Raw genomic sequence first — 24,341 nt, 5'->3', positions numbered from 1 at the left:
AATAGATGTTTTTCTGGAACTCCTTTGCTTTTTCAGTGATCCAGTGGATGTTGGCAATTTGATCTCTGGTTCCTCGGCCTTTCCTAAAACCAGCTTGAACATTGGAAGTTCACGGTTCATGTGTTGCTGAAGCCTGGCTTGGAGAATTTTGAGCATTACTTTGCTAGCGTGTGAGATGAGTGCAATTGTGCAGTAGTTTGAGCATTCTTTGGCGTTGCCTTTCTTTGGGATTGGACTGAAAACTGACCTTTTCCAGTCCTGTGGCCACTGCTGAGTTTTCCAAATTTGCTGGCATATTGAGTGCAGCACTTTCACAGCATCCTCTTTTAGGGTTTGAAATAGCTCAACTGGAATTCCATTGCCTTCACTAACTTTGTTCATAGTGATGCTTCCTAAGGCCCACTTGACTTCACATTCCAGGATGTCTGGCTCTAGGTGAGTGATCACATCATCATGATTATCTGGGTTGTGAAGATCTCTTTTGTATGGTTCTTCTGTGTATTCTTGCCACTTCTTCTTAATATCTTCTACTTCTGTCAGGTCCATACCATTTCTGTCCTTTATTGAGCCCATCTCTGCATGAAATAGTCCTTTGGTATCTCTAATTTTCTTGAAGTGATCTCTAGTCTTTCCCATTCTATTGTTTTCCTCTATTTCTTTGCATTGGTCGCTGAGGAAGGCTTTCTTATCTCTCCTTGCTATTCTTTGGAACTCTGCATTCAGATGCTTATATCTTTCCTTTTATCCTTTGTTTTCGCTTCTCTTCTTTTCACAGCTATTTGTAAGCCCACCTCTAACAGCCATTTTGCTTTTTTGCATTCCTTATTCTTGGGGATGATCTTGATTCCTGTCTCCTGTACAGTGTCATGAACCTCCATCCATAGTTCATCAGGTACTCTATCAGATCTAGTCCCTTAAATCTATTTCTCACTTCCACTGTATAATCAGAAGGGATTTGATTCAGGTCATACCTGAATGGTCTAGTGGTTTTCCCCACTTTCTTCAGTTTAAGTCTGAATTTGGCAATAAGGAGTTCATGGTCTGAGCCACAGTCAGCTCCCGGTCTTATTTTTGCCGACTGTATAGAATTTCTCCATCTTCGGCTGCAAAGAATATAATCAGTCTGATTTCGGTGTTGAGCGGTGATGTCCATGTGTAGAGTCTTCTCTTGTGTTGTTGGAAGAGGGTATTTGCTACGACCAGTGCGTTCTCTTGGCAAAACTCTACTAGCCTTTGCCTTGGTTCATTTTGTACCCCAACGCCAATTTTGCCTGTTACTCCAGGTGTTTCTTGACTTCCTACTTTTGCATTCCAGTCCCCAATAATGAAAAGGACATTTTTTGGGGGTATTAGTTCTAAAAGATCTTGTAGGTCTTCATAGAATCGTTCAACTTCAGCTTCTTCATTGTTACCGGTCAGGGCATAGACTTGGATTACCGTGATATTGAATGGTTTGCCTTGGAAACAGAGATCATTCTGTCGTTTTTGAGAGTGTAGCCAAGTACTGCATTTCGGACTCTTTTGTTGACTATGATGGCTACTCCATTTCTTCTAAGGGATTTCTGCCCACAGTAGTTGATATAATGGTCATCTGAGTTAAGTTCCTTCATTCCAGTCCATCTTAGTTCACTGATTCCTAGAATGTCGATGTTAACTCTTGCCATCTCCTATTTGACCACTTCCAATTTGCCTTGATTCATGGACCTGACATTCCAGGTTCCTATGCACTATTGCTCTTTACAGCATCAGACCCTGCTTCTATCACCAGTCACATCCACAGCTGGGTGTTGTTTTTTGCTTTGGCTCCATCCCTTCATTCTTTCTGGAGTTATTTCTCCACTGATCTCCAGTAGCATATTGGGCACCTACCGACCTGGGGAGTTCCTCTTTCAGTATCCTATCTTTTTGCCTTTTCATACTGTTCATGGGGTTCTCAAGGCAAGAATACTGAAGTGGTTTGCCATTCCCTTCTCCAGTGGACCACATTCTCTCAGACCTCTCCACCATGACCCATCCTTCTTGGATGGCCCCACATGACATGGCTTAATCTCATTGAGTTAGACAAGGCTGTGGTCTGTGTGATCAGATTGGCTAGTTGTCTGTGATTGTGGTTTCAGTCTGCCCTCTGATGCCCTCTTTCAGCACTTACCATCTTACTTGGGTTTCTCTTACCTTGGATGTGGGGTATCTCTTCACGGCTTTCCAGCAAAGCCCAGCCACTGCTCCTTACCTTGGACCTGTGGTATCTCCTCGTGGCCGCCACCCCTGACCTTGGACGTGGGGTGGCTCCTCTCAGCTGCTGCTGCTGACCTTGGACATGGGGTAGCTCCTCTCGGCCGCTGCTGCTGACCTCAGACGTGGGGTAGCTCCTGTGCTGAGCCGCCACCAACATAAGATAGTTTATCTTATGTCTCTGAAATGGAAACAAAATGGTGACTGGTTCAGATTCTAGGATGGTGTAGGTCTTTAAAAGCATGTTGAAGTAATTAAAATATGCATATAGTCAATATATTGAAGAGTCTCAGATGGTAACAATGACAACATTAGGATTGTCAAATAGTAAATTGTCATTTTTTGGCCTGTTTTGTCTTTTCCAGATTTTAAGTCAAATTCTTTATATTGCTTCTGTAACTTTATAAATTATAAAACATTATGTTATAAAAGACATTCTAGAATTTGCACATCAAAATGGTTATTTCCCATTTCATAATTGTCATTTTGAGCAGCAAGTTTCTTATTCCAGTTATACTACCTTTATCCTATCCATTTTTTAAAAACTCCTACAGTTCCATTGAGAATCTCCCACCTGTTTTCAGTGGTGGAAAATTTCTTAAGCACTGAATTTTTTGAAATTGTCAAATGGCATTCATGGCAAAGTCTAATGAATCAATATTAATAATCAAGATTGATATCTTGTGGAGTCTGGAAGAGATTATGACCAATAAGTGCTAAAATATACCCTGTGTGTCAGGGTATATTGAGTATACCATGGTATATTGAGGAGGTACCTCCTCAAGCTCTTAAACATTTAATCTGAAAGAATAAAGTTTGAAATGTAATTGCTTTGAAACCAATATTACATAAAATTCTGAAACACAACTTTCTACCTAAAAGGGATTAAAACAAAGCATCCTTGCAGTAAGCATATACATCCCTTAGGTAACTCCTTGAAAGGGACTTTACGCTATGCGTGTGAGTTCTTACTTCTTAGGGCAATCATGCTCTCACTCTTAAGTCACTAATCACAAAGCATGGCATATGAGCTGTAGGTGAATTCCTTAGCTCTAAAATGTAGCTCTTTCATTTACCAGCTATGTGACCTCAGCAAATTCTAAACCTCAGGTTCCTATCTGTAAAATGTAGAGAGAGGATGTTGGTACTTCATAGGATTGTTGTAAGGTTTAATTAATGTAATAACTGTTAAGTTCTTTAAAAGTGCCTTAAAGATAACATTATTTCACCAATTTCAAGATGCACGTTTTAACACTTCTCAAATGAGGATATATCTTACAATTAATGTAATTTTTCGGAGCATTTTATTAGCATTTAATTAGCAACATCTTTTTTTACCAATGGCACTTAATGGTACACTTCAGAGTAGATGACATTTTAGATTTCAGTAACTAATGTAAGCGCTTGATCAGCACTGGTGGTCATCAGCATTGTCATCAGTGTTGTGACCATCACCATCATAATCTTGGTTGTAACCAGGGCATTGGCATTTGATTGGTTGGCAGTACTGGCTTAGAGTGCACAAGTTTCAATTTTGCTTATTTGTTTTCATTGATGTTCTTATAAAACATCAAGTGAGCTCTTTTTCATATCTGTTTCATATTAAACTAATACATCTATGAAGTTAATTCATGCATCGACATTATTTTCGGCACCATACTTGGGGAGCTGTTATTCAATGCAAATCAGTCTCTTTAAATAAACAGGCAAGAAGGCAAATTATTTTCTTTGTGGGTGTATTTTTCTAAATCCCTTCAAAGAAGTGCTTTTTCTTAGCCAGCAAAACCAAGCCACTGTTGTACTAGTTAAGATTTACTGGTTTGCAGTCTTCTTTGACAGAGAAAAGAAGCAGTTTATTGATCTGGAACAGAGAATGGATCACAGCCAAACCTTTCATTGTTTATACAATGCAGTGATATAAGAATCTGCATATCATTAAGAAGACTGAGTCCTCACAGTTTGAAGCCACCTGTCAGGCATGAACAATAACTGGGAAAGATCGATAACACAATATAAAACTTGTTTCTGCACAGATACTGCCAGGATCCACACCCAGTGACAGGAATGTCTTGTTATTTTACCAGTGATATGCCTGTGGTTCCTAATTTGAGGCTTTGTCCTTATTTTGATTTTATTGTTCAGTTTGGGGGAGGGTGGGAGAGACCAGTTTGGATCTGAGATAAAGATCTTCTGCCAGGTGAAAGATGTTCAAGAACACGAGAGGACCTTGGACCAAAGTTCATGAAGCTTGACTCTGAAGATTCTGGGCACATATCCATCCAAACACCTTGACACATACTTCATTCACCCATAACACAAGCAGCATGTTTCTTCTTGCCTTCAGTTTTCCCTCAAGAGTTTAAATGGTGGTATTTATAAGCCACTATGAAGGAAGAATACACACACGCACAAACACACACACAGGACTCGACTGAGACCAGTAGACAGTTTTAGCTATTGTTGGCTTTTAAAAGTATAATTACTTGAATAATTCCAGAAGCTGGGCTTCTTCCTTTTGCCCTCTCATCACCCCACTCCTTCAGTTCTCCCAGTCCCCACCTTATTTTATTAACAAAGCTACATTTGTCAGACATAATGCTCACTCTTTATCCCTAAAGAGTCGGAGCTCTGACTCTCCAAGTTCAGTGCCGTGGACCTGAACCAGGGCCTATTTTCAACAGAATGTCAAGTGATGACCTCATAGTCAGAGAGATTAGAGCTGTCCTGTCCTCTTGGTGAGCTGCCAGATAGAAACTGGGGAGCAACAGGGAGCGAGGAGGCCTCCCAGTGGAAGAGTGAGAATTGAGTCTCTGCGGGCAAGCTGAGCAGTACTCAACTGTAGCTAGAAAAGCCACACAAGGGAGCATGCCTGTCAGAAGCAGCCTGTAGAAGGTCCCTCAGAGTGCACTGAGCTGCAGCTTTGAACTGTAGTGCAGACCCATTCAGACAGTGAAGAAAAGATCCCCAGCTAAGCAGTAAGGAATTCTCACCCTGTGTGATCAAAGGGGTTAGCCGATTCCCCTTTCCTTCTTTTTGTTTACTTATGTTTCTGACCTCTTATAATCTCCATGACCGTGGCTTGATAGTTGCCTTTTGCATAGCACTTTAAAATGCTTTTTTCTTTCTCCAGTTCATTTTAAAGCAAACAAAACCAAGTTGACAGGAAGTATCTAATGTCTTTTTTATAAATAATTACTATTACAAAAGTAATGAAGGAGCTAAAATCATGGGTAATTGCATCACTGAAGGGCAACCACAATGACTGTTTTGGTATATTTATTTCTAATTGTTTTAAAGAGATGTATAAATATGTACATATGTATTTTTAACAAAATAGGTTGTGACAATAGTTTTTTTAATCAACATACTTTGAGTACTTTACTGTATTATTAACAGGTCTTAAATGACATCAATAACTGCATTAGGATACAGGATATATGGATATGTTATTATTTTAGAATTCTCCTGTTTGGAAGAGCTTATGTAGGTCTCTCAGTTACACTTTATCTCTCAGCTTGGAATTCGTTAAGCTCAATTTCTTCAGATTTTGTTGGTCTAGAGTGAGAATTTGGGCACAGTGGAAGAAATGGAATATTCCTGTCTGTACCTTTGTTGCTTTCCTTACCAATATTTTTCAAAAGGTATTTTGCAGAAGCAAAGGTTGGAGCAATGGGCTTTTTTTCTTTTTGTTTTAAATTTTGTGATTGTAATGTTTTGTAGTAATCTCAGTTAACTTTAAAGTAGAAAATCAATATAAAATAAGAAATGTGTTGCCTAACATAAACCCTGATGTTTCGAAACTGCATGTCATGCTAAGTCATTTGAAGTTTATCCAACAGAACAGAGCAGATTTTTTTTTTTTTTTAAGACGAGGACTGCCTGGATCAGATTTATGTTTTAAAAGACTGGATCAGTGAAAAACTTGAGATCTTACAAGAGAATTCACATGAAATTAATCTTTTTTAAAAATGTGAACATTTGGTGCAACAACTGCTTTGAAATTGCAATTGAGAAAATGAAACTGTTGAAGCAAAATTTGGAAAGGAAGATAAGTTTAAAAGCAATAAATAGTTTGTGAAATGATACATATTTATATTTGGAGGACACCTTCCTCAAAAAGTCACATTTCTGGAGAACCTATTTTATCTCCCATAGAAGTATTGTGTTTAGAGACCTGCTTTCAGTCCCTGTCCATGGGTGCATCTGTGGGTGCGTCACTCTAAACATCCAGTGGCCAGATACAGGGCAGTCACCACCTTGCTCCACAGGCTGCCTCTCCCTGCGTTTCTGATTTGCTCTGTCCATAGGCAGTCATCTTTATAAACAGAAAGCTAAGACTTTGCATTTATACATATTTTTAAATGACCCATTTTGATGGGGCCCTCTTTATTGTTTCAGGTTGAATGCATTTGGGAACTTGATGCATAAAATTTGCATGAGTCCTCACTCCTTTCTGGATCTATCATTGGATTCAAGCCAGCATGGCTCACACCACGAAGGTTAACGGCTGTGCCTCAGGTAACTCCATGTTCTGGAGTGTGTGTGTATATGTGTGTGTGCATTAGTGTGTGTCTTTGCTCAGACCAAGTTGCTTCTTTTTAAATAATGTATAAATCATAATAAGTTGCCTGCTGCTAAGTCGCTTCAGTCGTGTCCGACTCTGTGCGACCCTATAGACGGCAGCCCGCCAGGCTCAGCCATCCCTGGGATTCTCCAGGCAAGAACACCGGAGTGGGTTGCCATTTCCTTCTCCAATGCATGAAAGTGAAAGGTGAAAGTGAAGTCGCTCAGTCGTGTCTGACTCTTTGCAACCCCATGGATTGCAGCCAAGCAAGAGTACTGGAGTGGGGTGCCATTGCTTTCTCCGAATAAGTTGCCTAGATAACTAGAATTTCAAAGCAGTTTCTGCCCATTAAAGTTTTTGTTGTTGTTTAATCTCTTGCAGAATCTGCTTTTATCTTTAGAGTTTTTATTTACAAAAATCAGTTAGGTAAATTATTATCTAAGGTAACTCTATTGGAGTGTTAAAAGATACATGTAAAATCCTGAATGCTAATGCAAGAATAATGTATACTTCTCTTGTGCTTCTTTATGAGGGATCAAACAATGAGAGAGGAGCTGAGTCTGAATGCTTAAAACCAGTCCTTAGTATCCATTCCCAGAGAAGGCAGTGGCAACCCACTCCAGTACTCTTGCCTGGAAAATCCCATGGATGGAGGAGCCTGCAGTCCATGGGGTCGCGAAGAGTCAGACACGACTGAGCGACTTCACTTTGACTTTTCACTTTCCTGCATTGGAGAAGGAAATGGCGACCCACTCCAGTGTTGGCGACCCACTCCAGTGTTCTTGCCTGGAGAATCCCAGGGACAGAGGAGCCTAATGGGCCGCCGTCTATGGGGTTGCACAGAGTTGGACACGACTGAAGTGACTTAGCAACAGCAGTATCCACTCCCAAGCAGCTTTTGTTTGATTTTGCCCAACAGTGGGGGAGTGGGATAAAAGAAGGGTATATTCATTCTTTAACTTATCCAAAAAGAAATATACAGTAAGCTATAGATATTGTGAATCGTAAAGATTTGTATTCTGATTCTTACTTGATTATCTTAGAAGCCTATATATCTTGCATATCTATAATTTGTATTGTTTATATAAGATTTTGGAGAAATTTGTAGGACAAACACTGAGAAAAGTATGAGACTGTATATGGCAGGAGATGACAACCTCTCCAAAGTGTTACTCCAAGTGCTCATTCTTCATCTAAGTTGTCTGCCAAATAGTGGAACGTGTGAGAGCAGTAATTGTATATGTGGGAATTCTTGTGGAGCACTTGAGTGCAAGGTCCTCGTGCTGCTGTCTCTGTGCACTGGTAATGGAGAGAATGTAGGGTTGGAGTCAGGAGACCCATCTCCTACATTAACCATGAATTATGGGGCAGGACCATTTCTCCATGTGTAAAACATCAATAAGTATGTCAACCTGCAGGGCTAGAACCAATGAGAGCATCAGAAACATGCCTACAAGTGTTGTGTAAGCTGTAAAACATCAGGAGGAGAAGGAGTACACCTCTGAAATGGGCCCACTCACCCACTATGAGACTTTCTGTGTCAGCAACCCCAGCTACAAGCATCTCCTCTAACAAGATGCTACAGCTTGCCCCAGATCAAACCCAAATAAACTCAATTGCTAATTATGGAACAACTGATCTTAATCTGTTCATTCTTCTTCCTGTCCTTTCTGCTACTCGACTTCTCAGGACTTTTATAGATTCTGCTCAGGATTGCTATCAATAATGTGAATGACAATACCTAACATTTAATGAACTCTTAGTGTTACCATGGTACCCAAGATGCTTTGCCTGCATTATTATGCTTAATCATCACTGCAGTCCTGTGAGAGTATGTGTTATCATCACTGCCACCACCACCGCTGCTACCCCTGTGTCATGGCACAGAGAAGCTCAGTAACTTACCTAAGTGAAGAAAGAAAAGTCAGGATTATTGTTTCTCTAGTCAAATATTTGATAAGGGCAGAAATTGAAACACTGAAGTTTCTTGAGAGTTTTGAGTGAGTTTCAGTACCCCTGTGATGCTATCATCTCCTTTCTCTCTCCTGCCCCTAATTGTTTCCACACACTCAGAGGAAGGGGACTTGAAGTTGTTCTTCAAAACCCTCTGGTATCTCTGGCAGAATTCTATATTCAGGGGTTTAGATACTTACCCCAAGTGACCCTAATTCCCTTTCCAACTTGATTTGTCTTGGAGTATCACTTTTCTATGTTCTTAAAGTCTGATGATACAGTTATAACCTTCCTTCCTCACTTGGTAGCCTGCCTAACAGGTCTAAGGACTGAGTCTGAAAGCAAAGAAAAACTCTCTGATTTGTGACTTCTGGGGTGTCAGGGTACGACTTGTTATTGCAGACAGGTACCTGGAACAGAAGGCTGGTGACTGATCTTTCCCATGAGAAAAAAACTACATTATTTGGATAGTTTAGTAGAAGTGTTAAGTATGAAGTAAATATATGTTTTATTCATTTTCAAAAATAAAGGGTAATATTAAATATGATTTCTTAAACTGTACTTCCCCTAAATGTGTTATGCCCCAAAGAGGTCTCCCTTCCTACCCCCTCCCCCTGAAAAATCACTGCTTTGGGCTCCTCAGAACATGAGCAGAAATCCCATGTGACGATGGAGTCAGAACACTGGCAAAAGAAACACTTTTCATGGTCTGAGGAATGTAGCAGATGCAAAATAAGACAACTGAGAAAAGCACAACCTGGTTACACTGTGCCCTTGCTGCAAGACACACCTGAAGACTGATTATCCCATGTTCACGTCCCTGTCTAGAGTTTAAATTGGATAAGGGACCATTCACAAGCCATTTTACACTCTCATTCCCCACTGAGTCCTTCAGTTAGATTGGGTAAAAAGCATTGATTTTTTAAAAATTGAAGTAGGCTTCCCTAGTGACTCAGATGGCAAAGAATCTGCCTGTACTGCAGGAGACCCAGGTTTGATTCCTGGGTTGAGAAGATCCCCTGGAGAAGGGAATGCCAACCCACTCCAATATTCTTGCCTGGGAAATCCCATGGACACAGGAGCCTGGTGGGCTAAGGTCCATGGGGTTGCACAGAGTCAGACATGACCGAGCAACTAACACATAGTTTATTTACAATGTTAATTTCTGGTACAGCAAAGTGATTCAGTTATGCCTATATGTACATTCTTTTTTATATTCTTTTCCATTATGATTTATCATAGGATATTAACTATAATTCCCTGTGCTATACAGCAGGACCTTGTGTATCTAGTCTATATATAATAATTTGCATCTACTTGTGCCAAACTCCCACTCCATCCCCCAACCCCCTCCCCCTTATAAGAGTGGTTAATTAATACTGTAACTTGTAAAATGTATTACTGTACATTTCAGACATAAAAAATTAATGTAAAGGTTATATAACAGGCACTCATGTACATACCATCTAAGCCTAAGAAATAAACTTTACCAGTACATGGCATGTATTGAGCACTTAAAATGTGCCAAACATTGTTCTGAGCCCTGGGGATAGAGCAGGGAACAAAATATGCAGAAACCCTGCCTTTAGGAATCTTACATTCTAGTGGAAGTTGAAGTCTCCTTGGGAACAGAGTATCCAGATAAAAGAGAGTCATTCCTACACTATTAAAGAACCCTTTGTTTATCTGAAATTCAGATTTAAGTGGGTGTCCTCTTATTTGCTAAACCTGGCAAACTTACTTGTAAAGCCCTTCCAGATTTCATCTTCCTTCTTACCGCCCACCCCCTCATTATCAATTGTTTGTCATAATTTTATGTCTTTTTCACCAGATCCTTCATCCTACTTCTGTTGATTGGTCCAGTTTTGTTTTCATTAATTTAAAGTATTTTATTATGGTATTACTAAGAGTACACTAATGTCATTTGTTAATGTAATGAGGTATGAACATCATAAATTGCTCATGACTAACTGTTCTCTTTTTTTATAGCCAAGTAGGAAGTAAATGGGAGTCATTGGTTAGAAAAATTGGTGTATTTCTGCAGAATTTAGGGATAGGGACAGTCTGCTTTTTCCCAAGTTTTCCCATCGTGTTGTAAACAGTGTACTGATTGATGCCTCTGTAAACACTAATTAATGTTGTGAAACTTTAATTAGAGTTTAGAGTCTCTTTAGAAGCCAAATAACAAGTGGCTCATTTGTCAGATAAAGATAATAATACTCGTCCTACCTTCTTTACAGGATTGTTAAGAAGAAAAAATAAAACAATAACCGTCAAAACACTTTTTAAGATGTAAAGTGCTGGTCAGAAGTCAGGAGAAATCACCATCCTCCTTGTCCTGCTATCTCTGTCATGATCTAATAAACACCTGCTTAGGTGCCATGCGCCAGGCTCTGTCAGATGCTGGGATGTTGGGGAAAGAACTGAATTATTGTCTTGTGTCTGACAGTTAAATGAAATAGGTATATGAGCCTTAGTGAATGACTTTTTATGCTTGCCATCACCATTTGTATTTTTTCTAATACTTGCCTTTGCTAGTCTATTATAGTTTCTCCCCTCTTGGTATTCTCTTTCACAGCCTAGACATATGTATATTTTCCCAGACAGATACATATTTACTCATTCAATATACTTACTGAACTGCATTAACCATTTGGTTGTCATTTTAAATTAAATAACTTTCATAAAAATATTTAATTTAAAATGTTTAAATAACTTTCATAAAATCTTGTTACCTCATCAGTTATTTGGCTCCAAGTTTTGTCTCCATGCTGATGTTAAATCAAGTACAAAGGCCACAGATAAGACCTGGTCAATCAGAGAGAGTCAAAGTCTCGTGGCAAAGAAGGCAGACGGCTGTGGTGCAGTGCAGCCTACTCTCCGTTGTGTAAATATTTTTTCTGGGCAGGAGCATTTCTCAAACAGAACTCTGAGCCCACTGCGATGAACCTGACAGCAGAGATATGAATGCTGTTTGTCAAGAACAAGACCGATTTGCACTGACTGGTCTGGCTGGAGGGGCCCTGGTGTTTCTGAGACCGTCTGTAAAGAATGTCGCAGAGCATGGCAGAGGTGGTGTGTTTGTGGTGGTGAGTCAGGCCTGACCTCTGTGTTTGTATTATACCAAAGACAGAGGGTGAGCTGAAGAGAAACTGGGGCTGCTTTAATTTGTGGGTACCCTTCTTGACCTTCCGGGGTCTCCTGATGTAATCTGCAAGAGGATTAAATGCATTTTCCCTTAAGTGGTATGTTCAGTGGTTATCAGAAGAGCTGAGAGGGTAACAGAATTGCCCAACATAAAAACATATGTAAGAGCTAGCCAGGATTTTGATCTCTTCTGTTCAATCTCCCTTTTATGTTCAGATGGCAAAACATAGCTTGCCCCCATGGCTAACCCAGAAACTGAAAGTAGAGAGTCATTTTTCTTTGTTTGAGGCATTCTGTTGACATTAAAAATCAGAAGTGTAGTATCTATGAAGATCTAATTAAACAGATCAATGGGAAAGTATATATTTCAGAAAACTACATAAAACCCAAAAGTAGAATGATTATAAATAACATGTCTGTCCTGACAGGGGTCATTTTTTTTCCTTAGTGTGATTGTTCTATAGAGCCAAATGAACAAGTGTATTCTAATACTATATATATATATATAATATTCGTATATTTAGTACCTCATGCAGTTTCACCCTTTATTTGATGTGTTTAATAACTGGATTTAATTAGATTATCATTTCGACTTCAAATGAAACTGTTAGTTGTTAGTTAACTGAAGGCTAATTCCACACTGAATTTCTAAGTGAAATAATTTATTTTCTTATACTGATGGCATTTGGGAAGATAGTAATTTTTTTAAGTAAGAAGTATTTACATTTGAATTTTGTAAGTGTTAAAATGCCAAGACCACCTACAAACACAGACCCTGGGTTTTAGAGTCTTGTTTGTCTGGTTAATCAGAACCCCAGAATTCATCCCGCCCCAAAGAGGCTCTGAAGAGTCCCTCCTTTGTCAGGGCTTGCCTGTTTTATAAACTTTCAAGGCTTTGGTCTTAAGCTGTAGCCAGTTTTACCTCATAAGATTTTTGCTTTAAACCGTGAGCGAGTCATAATGGGTTAAGCATCAGATTTCAGACAGGCGATTAGCTCTCCAGCTAAGCCAAGGAAGGATGACTTATCTCCCAGCAAGTACCAGCCTACTTGGGTGTAGGAAGAGTAGAATTCGGGCTCCTGCTAGTCCTAGGTCTTGAGCAAAGGTACCCTTCCGTTGTCGATTTCTGCCCAGGTGCTCCATGGGTGCCAGCAAGAAAGAAAAAAGCACAAAATCCCAACAGGGAGTTTTCGCTATTAAGAACTTGAGCTCTTGCTATCTTTTGGAGATTGCATAGGGAGGCACAGGATTACAACAGCCCTTCTACGGGGATTTGAATATTCTGTGCCCTCCTCACCCGCCAGCTTCTCATCGTGAGTATCAGCATTTGTTTCTGATTATACACTTCCCCTCTTTCTGGAAGAACTTTGAGTGGGCTAGTTGAGCCCTCCTTCTTCCTGTGTCCGGGATAATTCTTGTTCATCTTCTTTGTGTAATTTCTAAGAAAGGTTTGAATGCGTTTGGAGGGAAATGAGTGACTAAAGCTCACTTTCTGCTTTGGAGACCTTTTCTGTCAAAGGCTGTTTAATTTTATCTGGCATGAAAAATAATTAGTGGTGTTCTCACATTCACAGAAATAATGCATTCTTGCTCTTTTCTGGCAGTGTATTTTAAAATGGCATTGAGTGGACTTCTCTAATAAAAACCTCAAAGAAGATCCAACCGGCAAATGAGCCTTGATACAATTCATTCAAACAGTTGTAGAAGTTCTGAGTCCAAAAAAAGTGATGATTCTGTTTTTCCTGTCTTGGCTGCCCTGTTAGATATTTTTGGAGTGTGCTATAACTGATTTACTCATTTCCATATGCTTTAGGAAAAGTATGTTCATGTTTTAGAGGATAAGTCTGGTTCTGCTTTTGGGTTGCAGTTCTTTATTAAGGCTGAAAACAAGAGAAGTGTTTGAAATATGCAGCCCATTTGTATATATAGCATCAGTGATCTCATCTGGCCATTCTATATGGACGAGTGATCTCACAGCTTAAAAATAAGTATGTAGCTGTTTTGAGGATCTTTTAAAATAGAGACCAGATTTCTAATCCTAGTAGTTCTTGGAGAAAGCCATGGTTAAAAATGAAGATTAAATAATATTCTATAATATTAGAAGGCTTTTCTAACCAACAGGATGAAAAGCAGAACTATAGACATGAGGAAGAACTGGGCCAAGAAACAAATTGTTGGATTCATGGGATTTGTTCTTATTCTGAAAGTTAAATCTTTGTACTCTTACACTGTCTTGTTTGTGACAAGCCAGATTTGAGTAGTTTGTGACATTTCTATCAGCTGGATAAGAGGTTGTGGACATGACTACATTTCATCATATAAACCTTTATTTAGAGGAGCTGATGCTAGAGTAATGGTTTATGAAAGCAGTTTTATTATTTATAGCTCTTTTTATTAGTCACAAGTCCTAAATTTATTTCAGTTCCTTTTTTGTGGTTTTATCTGAGGGAATAGTTCTCTCTCCAAGGGATCCTATGCATTTTGGACATGATCTCTGTTAGATAAAATCAAGTGCTAGTCATGGGATTTTCTGAATTTAGTCTCACAATATTTGGTTTAGTTGATAAGTTCCATCAACTTTGCAAATAACTTTGTGAAAACATTGATTCAGCTTGTACTGCCAAAGTTCCTGAGTCCCCTTTTTCTTGCATCAACATGTTAGCTGAAGGCATTTCAAGTGTTCTATACAGCAGGCACATTTAAGAGTCTCCTGAAAGAAAAGGGGAGAATATTCCTAGATTAGAAATATAAGTGAGTGACAGAGGGGATATTTCTAATAATTCATAAGCCCAGCTGCTTAATATCTTTAAAGCCTTAGTCACACACATCAGTTCTTACAGTCTTCTAACTAAAACATAAAAAGTCCCCTCTCCCTCTGCTCTCTGTCCTCCTCATCAGTGTCCTCCTCATCTTTGTGGATAGTCAGAGAGAGTATCCACCAAGAAACTTTCCTTTTCCCTAGCATTTCAGACTGATTGACCAGGATGCTTCATTCAAATCAGGACCACCCCCTGGAAATGTTTTTTGAGGCGGCCCATTTGGTATGTTCCCTCCCACTGTGAAACAAAGACTGATTTGTCTTCCCGTGACCCGGAGGCGCAGGTTGAAGTACCTACTGGCTTCATGCAGCATGTCCCCTAGCCAGTACTCCGCCTCTTCAGGTGGTGAGTCAGCCGGATGATACACTGATTTTTATAGCACGGCAGGGTGGAGACCTGGAAGTCCATAGACCAGTCAGGGAGGAGGGAATGGTTCTCATGTCAAACCATTCCAACAATGCAGCTTACAGGAAAAGATTGCAAAATTCTGAAGCCCTGTGCCACCAGATTTTTCCATTAGCACCACACTTTACACAGCTTTCAGCTCTGGCACAGAGACAGCTGTTTGGCAGTGTGAGGGGAAACGGTCATATCCCATCATTAGCTCTGTGGTCGGTTACCTGTCATCCTGTCCTGTAAGGAATCCCAGTAATTGTGAGTATCGCCTTCTACGTGCTGATATAACGAGCTGCGGATTCTCTGAAGGTGGTGCTCCGACATTAATTTGGGCACTAGAAAACAGCCTCTGGAACTTACACCACCCCAGGATACTGATTTTAAACGAAGAAATCCAAGACAGAAAAGTTTCCAGAAAGGTAAAGGGGGCTTAGATCTGGAGGCTTTTCCTCTAGGGTATTATCCTTTGGTTTTCTATCCTCTATACATTTTGATGATGAAAAGGTAGGCTTTCCAAATCATGGTCAATTGAAATGAACATGGTATGGTTTGGGAATTACTGGAAAGAATGATACAAAGCTCAGTAGAAATAATTCAGTTCAGTCAGTTCATTCATTCAGTAGCTCACTTTTGTATGACTATACAGAAATACACTTGGCAGAGGGCACCTGTTTCCCTTCTTTGGTAAGGACCAACACTGGGGTTCTGTGAAAGTTGGTCTGTCTTTGGCCTTATTCTCACTACTTTGTGATTTTGTTTTATTAAGGATAGCTGACAAGATTAAGGATCTTTGAGCTTTCTAATACTTTTGTTATTTTTTCTGTCTCTCCAAACATTTTAGCTTTCAGTAACTTTAATATCTGTTTTCTGCTCTGCACTCAGAGCCTTTGTGTTTGGCCTTATTTTGACAAAGTGAAAGAAAGTGAAGTTGCTCAGTCATTCCCCACTCTTTGCCACCCCATGGATAGTAGCCTGCAGCAAGTTCCTCCGTCCATGGGATTTTCAAGGCAAGGGTACTGTAGTGGGTTGCCTTTCCTTCTCCAGGTAATCTTCCCAACCCAGGGATCGAACCCAGGGATCGAACCCAGGTCTCTCACATTGTAGACAGATGCTTTACCATCTGAGCCACCAGGGAAGTCCTATTTTGATAAGTCATAGTCTGTTTCTGTTTCTTCAGTCATGGTGCCTGCAGAAATCACGGTTGGCCTTCCCAGGCCTCTCTGACTCCAGGTAGTAAGAGAATAGCTCCGTCCAAAGTCATGTGAAAGAAGCAGAGGCTTTTCTGCCATCCCAGCTGCTACCTACCCTGTTCCCCTCTTAGTGGAGTTGCCCAAAGCACTGTTCTTTTGACCTGGCTGTCTTTCTCATATTTGTTCATATGAACCCTTCTTATGCTTCAAGTCCTGCTTTCTGTCTCACCTCTTTCAGTAAGTGTCCTCAGATACTCCCAATGTGAATTCACCCCTTCCTCTTCTTTATTTCTGGAGAGCTTTGTATCCTGTTAAATAGTCGCCATCACTCTCTTTTATGTAAGAGTTGTGGTTGTGTCTCACTCATCTGTACCTTTGAGGTCTTAAGAGGCAGGATTCATGTCATCTTCATCTTGGTATGATGGTATGCCCATCGTGTCTTGCATTATACCCAAAATAGCCAATGTTCAACCAACAAAGGTTTACAGCCCACCTCCATGGTGCTGCCTTAACACTGGGCAGCTAATAGTAAGATACAGGCACAGTGCCTGCTTAGGAATCTGTGAGGTGAAGTTGAGCCCTGCGAGTTGCCATTCTTAAATTGTCATATGCTGGGCAGTCTTCTCCCAGCTTGTTCACCTGGGTAGTTCCCTGTCATGAACACGTGGCTTTCACTGTGTCACACATACTCACTTGCATTCTTCCTCCCCATACCTCACATCTAAGTGAGAGTTAATAGTGTCTTCATTTTCTTCATCGTGTCCCCTAAGGTAGGCTTAAAATGGTATTGTCTGTTAAATGCCTTGGGTTCAGGTATGACGTGGTCATCCAGAGAGGAATATTGTCAGAGGCTGTTTGGGAAGCTTTTTCTAGCTCCCTTGACCTCTCTGTTTCTTTCTCTGTTAACAATCCAACCAGAGTGAGGAGGGGCTCCAATCAATTCCTTTTGCTTATTAGCTGCTCCGGTTTGGTGGACTGGTTGAAACTGGATGAGAACCTGAGCTGGTAACCTCTAAGGTGGGAGTATGGCCATTGGTCTACCTTCTTTCTCACCCGCAGCTTTTTGGAAAAGGTCTCTGCAGATCTATCACCTCTTTTAGATGGACGGAAATAAACTGTCCTTGGTGCTTCATCATTTTACAGCCTTTATAGTCTCTGTGGCAATTTCATTTAAAGTTTTAAATCTTTTAGTTTCAAGCCCCAGTTCACTATGTCATTTGGCTTTTTAAAATGTTGATTTCAAACCTTGGAAGAAAATATATTGTGAGAAAGTCTCTAGTTTAAATTTGATGAAATTAATAATCATGAGGCAACCCAGACCATAAAGAAAGCCTAACATGTAGAAATTCAGTGTGACTCCAGATTTAAGCCTTAAATATGTTTGGGGAAATGCACTTTGTTAGGTCAGGTTTAACAAAGACAAGATCCTTTTTTGGTCTTTTAGATTAGGCCCATCATACATAGCATCCTCTTCCTAATTTCACTTTCCCAACTGGAATCACACACCTCCGCTGGGGCACACCCTTTTCATGTTGATTGTGGCCTCTCCTTGGAAAATCTCCCTGATAATAAGTTTTAAATGCAGATCCTTCTAATCCAGGCAGCTAAAGGAGGAGTCCTCTTCCAACACCCAATGCTGTCCACACCTATGATGAGAAAGAGCTGTAAGTCCTTGCTAGACCTGTCCTAACCTTGTAATCCCCTTCAGGTCCTGTCAGCCCCCTCGGGCTAAGATGGAGGTGGGTGGAGAAGGAGCCTTGGTGATGAGGAAAGGAACTGCATACACTTTCTCAGTCATTGCAGTGCTCTTAGACACCCAGGTTTTAGTGTCACATCCCTTCACCAGTCTGGCAGGAAAGGATTACACAGCATAACAAGGTATTTGAATTCTTTAGGGGTTGAGGGGAAGTCTCAAATATAGCAGAAATAATGCAGGCCCTCCACGAGCATGATAGCAGAGCACTTTGCTATCAACCTGTCTCTTTTTAGGATAAAGACTTATAGGTCTTTTTGCACATTAAGATTACCTGTGAGAGAAATGGCAGTAGGGATCCTAGGCTCTTGTTTTGGTTGTTGTCTTTGTATTCAATGTGTTTCAACAAGGACTCTAGCAATTTCAAATGAGAGGGGGAAAACAGTTGGCCACCTGGAAAATGGGAAAAGGAAAGGGACAGAAACAGGATGAGATTGGATCCCAAATGGATATGGTGAAGTCCTTGCTTGGTATTAAACTGAGGCTTGGGAGTGCATTCTATTTGACAAACCCAAGGTCTTGTTTTAATTTGAATTAATGGCCAAGATTTTTACATTAAATAATTTCATATAAAAATTCCAGTTTCTTCAACTCTTGAAACGTCTTTCTGGATCACAAGTGTATACTTCCACAGGGCCATAGTCAACTGGAGAAGACACTTGCCTTCTAGTCTCTCCCAAACCCCTCCAAACTCCATCCTTTCCATTGTTAACCTGGATGCTAAAGGTTTTTGAACTTGTGATCTGACCCTGAGGCTACTTGAATTACTTAAGGGGCTGCCCCCATTTTGGCTGTCGGCTTCCTTTAAGTCAAGATGAAGGACACACTTAAGAGCTACAAAGTTCACAGCTGAGGTTCTCATCCCTGGCCGTGGCATAGACTCCTCTGTGAAGCTTCTAAACTGCTAATCCCCCTGGCCCCACCCTGGGGATTCTGATTCATTGGGGTGGAGATGGGGGGACAACTCAGCATTTTTGGAAACAGCCCCAGGTGCTTTGACTGTGCAGCAGGGTGGCGAACTTGAGGCATGGTGGGTGTCCGCTCTGACAGCTTCCAGCCTTGGCACTTCCCCTTGATTGGCAGAGCTGATGTTAGCATTGTCGCCCCCCTGGCCCAGAGTCTTACTTCAGCTGTGAAATGAGGGCATGGGCTCAGAGTCCTTGACATTATCATACAGTTCTTTAAAAGGAAACAAACACTTCAAGTGTGGCTCCTCTGGAAGGAATCACATTGAGCAAATGGGCCCTCGGCACCTGCAGTGCCGGGGGCACAACACTGGTTGAATGAAGAAGACAGGGGCTCCCATAAGTTTGTAGGGATGTCAGATGTGTGCACGAATCATATAGAGGAGAAAGCACGCTTCACTGAAAGCCTGGATGGAAGAGGTGACCCCACATTAGGATAAGGGACAGCTTCCAACAGAACTGATACTTTATTTAGTTGGTCTTTGCAAACTGGGAGAATTTTTGTCTGCAAAAATTGAGAAGCAGGTGGTGACACACCAGAAGAGGAAGGAACAAGCAAAAGTGTAGAAGTAGCATGTTCTTTCTCTTCCCCACCCTTCGGAAATGTCAGCTCCCTACCCCCCAACACACTATTCTTTGCCCTCTCAGGGCTACAGGGAAGAGTGCATCGCTGTCCAGTACTGTGTCATATTAATGTATCAGTGGAACAGCAGCATGGATGACATAAGCTTCCTCATAGGGTTGTCTTGAAGATGAGATGAGTTCATAAATGTACCAAGCCTTTGGAACAGTGCTGTACAGTGGGGAAGGATGCGTGTAAGGAGGGCTTTATGAAACTGACGATTCACACGCATTTGTGCTTTGTCTTTGAGACTCAAAGGGTTAAGAAGTTGGTAACAAGGAGAAAAGGAACACACTAGGGGAGGAAGGTGAATTCAGGCTGTGTCAGGAAATACGCACCTTAAGTTGTCCAAAATGTAATCCAATGTTACTACTCAGTAGTTCATTTAGCTTTGGTTTTATCTCTAGACTAGGGGTCAGGCTCTCTGGGAAGAAGAGTCTTGATGCAGTTAGCCTATTACATAAGCATCAGAAGTACTGTGGGTACAGATATGCTTGGCTACCATCCTGCACCACCATCCAGGGAGAAGGACCACTGGGACACTGCCCGCCAGCATGGTGTCACAGAAACCTTTGTCTGCAGCCCATTTCCCTTCTCACAGGGAGTCACTTTTGCTGGCTACTGCCCAACTATCAGAGGAAAAACCCTGAGTACATCTTCATCCTCCCAGATCACATTCGGTGGCTTCTTTTGTATATAAATTAAGGGAGAGTAGAGACAGACAGGTGTGTCTTTCTCCCGACAGTGGGAACCTTTACGACTGATGCTTTTCAGGCAGAAGGAGCTCCTATTTTTAATTCTTCTCGCATCCCAACCTGTGTCATCCTTGATAAAGTGAAAGTGAAGTTGCTCAGTCATCTCTGACTCTTTGCAACCCCATGGACTATAGCCCACCAGGCTCCTCCATCCATGGAATTATCTAGGCAAGAGTACTGGAGTAGGTTGCCATTTCCTTCTCCGGGGATCTTCCCGACCCAGGAATCGAACCCCCGTCTCCTGCATTGTGGGCAGATGCTTTACCATCTGAGCCACCACCCAAATTGTCCTTGATAAAGGACTAGACGTTTATTTGCATACAGTGACTTTTTCTGTTAGACCTTGGCTTCATAGAAGCACACAGACAAAATAATTATATTCAACTGCTTTCCAGAATAAGCTCTGTTCTTACCAGAACACAATATTTATAAAATAAAAATTTAGCCGAATTTTTTTCCTTCCGGGAAAGGAATACTGCATTCAGATGCTTTTGTCTTCCTCAGTTTAATTCTTAAGAACAAGTCTTTTGATATTAATACTTAGTTTGGAATATATAATGTAACTAAATAATAACAAAATTTTTTCAGAAGCACAGAGGAGAAATTTTCTCTTCTAAATGATAAAATAAGCCTAAGGAAATTTTAGGATGATGAATGTTTTCTAAAACTGAATTGTGGAGATGGGTAAATAACTGTATATATTAACTAAAACTCATCAAAAACTGTACACTTAAAATGGGTGAATTTTATGGTATGTAAATACCTCAATAAATTATAAAGTCCAGAAACAAGGGGGAAATTAGTCTAAATGTAGGTGGTGTTGGATAAAATAATTTGGAATTTTTTTGATCCTCTATTTCAAAGTATCTGGCACTTGAAACTTTGTTCTTTATTAGTTTGTTATTTCTCTTTGAATCAGTTTATTTGGTGTAAAACAAGCCCAGATGAGTCCCACGTCATCTTAAAAAGTTTGATCTTTGTAGCTTCACACAGGAAAATGTCTGTTTCAAAAAGTGTACCAGGTGGAGCAGAGGGTGGAGTAAGGTGTTAAGTGGAGTGCGGTGAGATGTGTGCCAGCACTAAGGTGAACCAGTTAGACACTGCAGATCCAGGGGATTCTTGTAAAACTGCCTCTCTCCTCATAGCTGTCCTCTGTTTTGAATTCTTTAAAATGGGCCCTTTAGAGTCCTCCTTAATCTTTGTTAATCTCCATTTTACTGTTTAGAACTGGCTTTGCTTGTTTGCCCTGTAGAGTTCAGTCAATCTTATTCCACTAGAATCAGTCACATTTACCCAGTGTACTTAGGCACACAGGTGAAGAACAGATTTAAAAGGACTTTTTCTCTCTCTTTTTTTAGGTGATGAATTTAAACCATTAGAGGGACAGATGATTCTTACTAGATTTTTAAAACAGAAACAAAACATCACTTAAAAACATTATCCCCCTAAAACAGAATGCACTTGTTCGGAAACTAATTCTGTGTCTTTGAAAGTCATATGATCCAGTTGGGATAAAATTTTTAAGGAACTATGAAGAAGAAAAAAAAAAAGGTTTGGGTCTGTGGTTTACCAATGTGAGTGTTTTTAGCCTTCAAATTGCATGTTGCAATAAATAAGAATGAATCAAGAAAAGGAATCACTCGCTTCCAGCTGATCCTGGGTTCAGCATAGCACTGAATCATTTCCTCCATAGTCCAGCCCTGCGCCCTGGCTCAGGTCGTGACTGGGAGCTTTTCTCAGCCCTGGCTGGTTTAGAGGAGGAGGGACCAAGTCAGCAGGAAGAATGAGGAAACATTTGCTGCCTTTCTGTCTGTGTTCTTCCAAGAGTTAGCAGGTATTACAGCTGCATTTCTAGGGCAGCATTTCATGTGTCTGAGGAATATGAGCATAGTTTGTTTGAAAAACTGGAAGGAGCCTGGGAGAGACCTGTCTTCACCTCTGTGTTGCTGAGACCCTTGTAGTGGTTCTGTTCGTCGGTAGTTTTTGCTGTCTCACTGAGGCCGAGAGTCCTGGAATTAAACCCCATGGCCAGCAGGCTGTTAGTCAGGAAATTCCAAATGGGTATAAATAAATGCTCTGCGGCAGCTCCTGGGCTCTTTGCCTGCTAACGTGTGCAGGCCCTATAACGCTGAGGGAAGTGGGCCCAAGACTTGGCTTCCTGCTGGCTGAAAATCAGTTATTTTGTTTCTGGGTGGGTAAGTAAGAAAATCCCCAAAAAATAAAAACAGAGGAGAGTGTGACGTGTGGGTGGGGGTTGGTGAAATATAAACTCAAGCTCTGTATGTTATGAAAAATATTTGCTTTTCTTACAGACTGGAAAGAATAACTCAGTCCTGGATTTTTGGTTCAGTGACAGTTTCAGCTTTAGCCATGGCTCTAACATAAAGATGTCATTGTCATGGGAATGAGAGGTTGCATGTATATATATGCTAAGGTTTGAGTTCTTGGCTTGCTTAACTCCCAGAGTTTCCTTTCTTGTTGGTAACTCCATTTTTGGTCATTTGTTTTCAGCTGTTTTTCTAATGAGCTGCTCAGTGTGCCTTGAAGTTGGTTTCTTTTTCTTATGTAAACATGGTAAAACAAAATAAGGGCTAGCCTCTCCCACCTCGCCAAAAGGCATAATGTTTTGTTAGAAAAGCCTTTCTGTCCCAAAGTTCCCTAGCTTTGGGAACCTAGTGCTGCTTCTCTGCTTTTCACAGAATTATCCTCTGAACTGGCACATTTCCTATGTACGCTTAGAGCAGTGTGTTATTTTTGAAGAAAGTTTGGAAAACAGCATTTAGTCCCCAAGCTAGTTCCCTTCTGTGCATGCGTGATAAATTTAGGCTCTAGTTCAGCAGTTCAGTCTTCAAACCAGATGGTGGACTTGAGAAGACAGCACTGCTGAGGCTGTGAGAACAAGCCGTAAAGAGCCCAGGCATCTCAACTATTAGGAGACAGATTCTGGGTAGAGCTGCTGCATCTTCCATTTGGCACTGAGCACTGGAGAAGAGGGCCATTGTGTGACCCTCATGGCCTCTGTAATGTCACACGCCTCCTTGCTGCAATGTGTCCTCCATTTTCAGGAACTGTGACCCTTTCCATTTTCTTTCCTCTCACTGCTCACCTGCAGCCTGGCTTCGAAACTCCTAAGACCTACCCAGGGTGGGACTGATGATACAGCAAAAGGAAGCTGCCTTTGGGGATTGTTAGGTTGTGTTAGCTGTTACCTTGAAGCTGGAAAGTGCTGCAAATGGAGGGGGCTCTAGAGAGCAAGGCCCCTGGCTCCATCTGCCTGAGTTCATCTGGCCTGACAGCTGCTTCAGTTAATTCCTTTCTTCACTTGATCACTTAGCAGGTGATGTTATGGAACTTTGTGTGAAGTATAGTGAGAGGGTCGTGGTCTGGACGCAACCTTTGGAAATCATTGAGTTACACCAACATTCTCATTTTATACATACAGACCTTGTTGCTGCAAGTGTGATTCCAGACCCTTGCTGCCCATTGCTGGTCTGTGAACTCAGAAGTATTTATAGCTCCTGTACTTGTTTTATGAAAAAATCATACCATCTCCCCAATCTGGACAACTGCATGGAAGTGCATTCAGTGGTTCTACAATGCACATCTGTGCATAGTATGTTAAAAAATGTTCTGCTCTTATGACCTAACTAGAGAGAGATTAGGATAGTTCATAAAGATCAGTGCTTACCTTTGTCCTCTTATTGTGTTGTTGTTGTTGTTCAGTTGTGTCCAACTCTTTGCCACCCCATGGACTGCAGCATGCCAGGCTTCCCTGTCCTTCACCGTCTCCCTGAGTTTGCTCCAACTCATGTTCATTGAGTCAGTCATGCCATCCAACCATCTTGTCCTCTGTTGTCCCCTGCTTCTCCTGCCCTCATTCTTTCCCAGCATCAGGGTCTTTTTCAGTGAGTAGGCTCTTCTCATCAGGTACCCAAAGTATTAGAG

General features: G+C 41.0%; 1 protein-coding gene across 10 annotated transcripts in view; it reads left to right on the top strand.

The window, feature by feature from the left end:
• The window catches only part of KANK1 (KN motif and ankyrin repeat domains 1), a 218,070-nt gene that overhangs the window by 150,218 nt on the left and 43,511 nt on the right, over positions 1 to 24,341 (top strand). For 5 of the 10 annotated variants that reach the window (XM_027549397.1, XM_027549392.1, XM_027549393.1 and 2 more), the window contains one exon: positions 6,631 to 6,750. In XM_027549397.1, the coding sequence (XP_027405198.1) occupies positions 6,714 to 6,750 (37 nt within the window). In that variant the 5' untranslated portion in view covers positions 6,631 to 6,713. Of the gene's footprint in view, positions 1 to 6,630; positions 6,751 to 11,690; positions 11,839 to 22,509; positions 22,592 to 24,341 lie in introns of those variants that run through there. The other 5 variants (XM_027549401.1, XM_027549399.1, XM_027549396.1 and 2 more) reach the window with 3 other exon arrangements.

Source organism: Bos indicus x Bos taurus, chromosome 8, assembly GCF_003369695.1.
Source record: "Bos indicus x Bos taurus breed Angus x Brahman F1 hybrid chromosome 8, Bos_hybrid_MaternalHap_v2.0, whole genome shotgun sequence".
Taxonomy (NCBI): Eukaryota; Metazoa; Chordata; class Mammalia; order Artiodactyla; family Bovidae; genus Bos; species Bos indicus x Bos taurus.
Note: the sequence above shows the minus strand (reverse complement) of the source record. Positions and strands in the feature narration are given on the sequence as shown.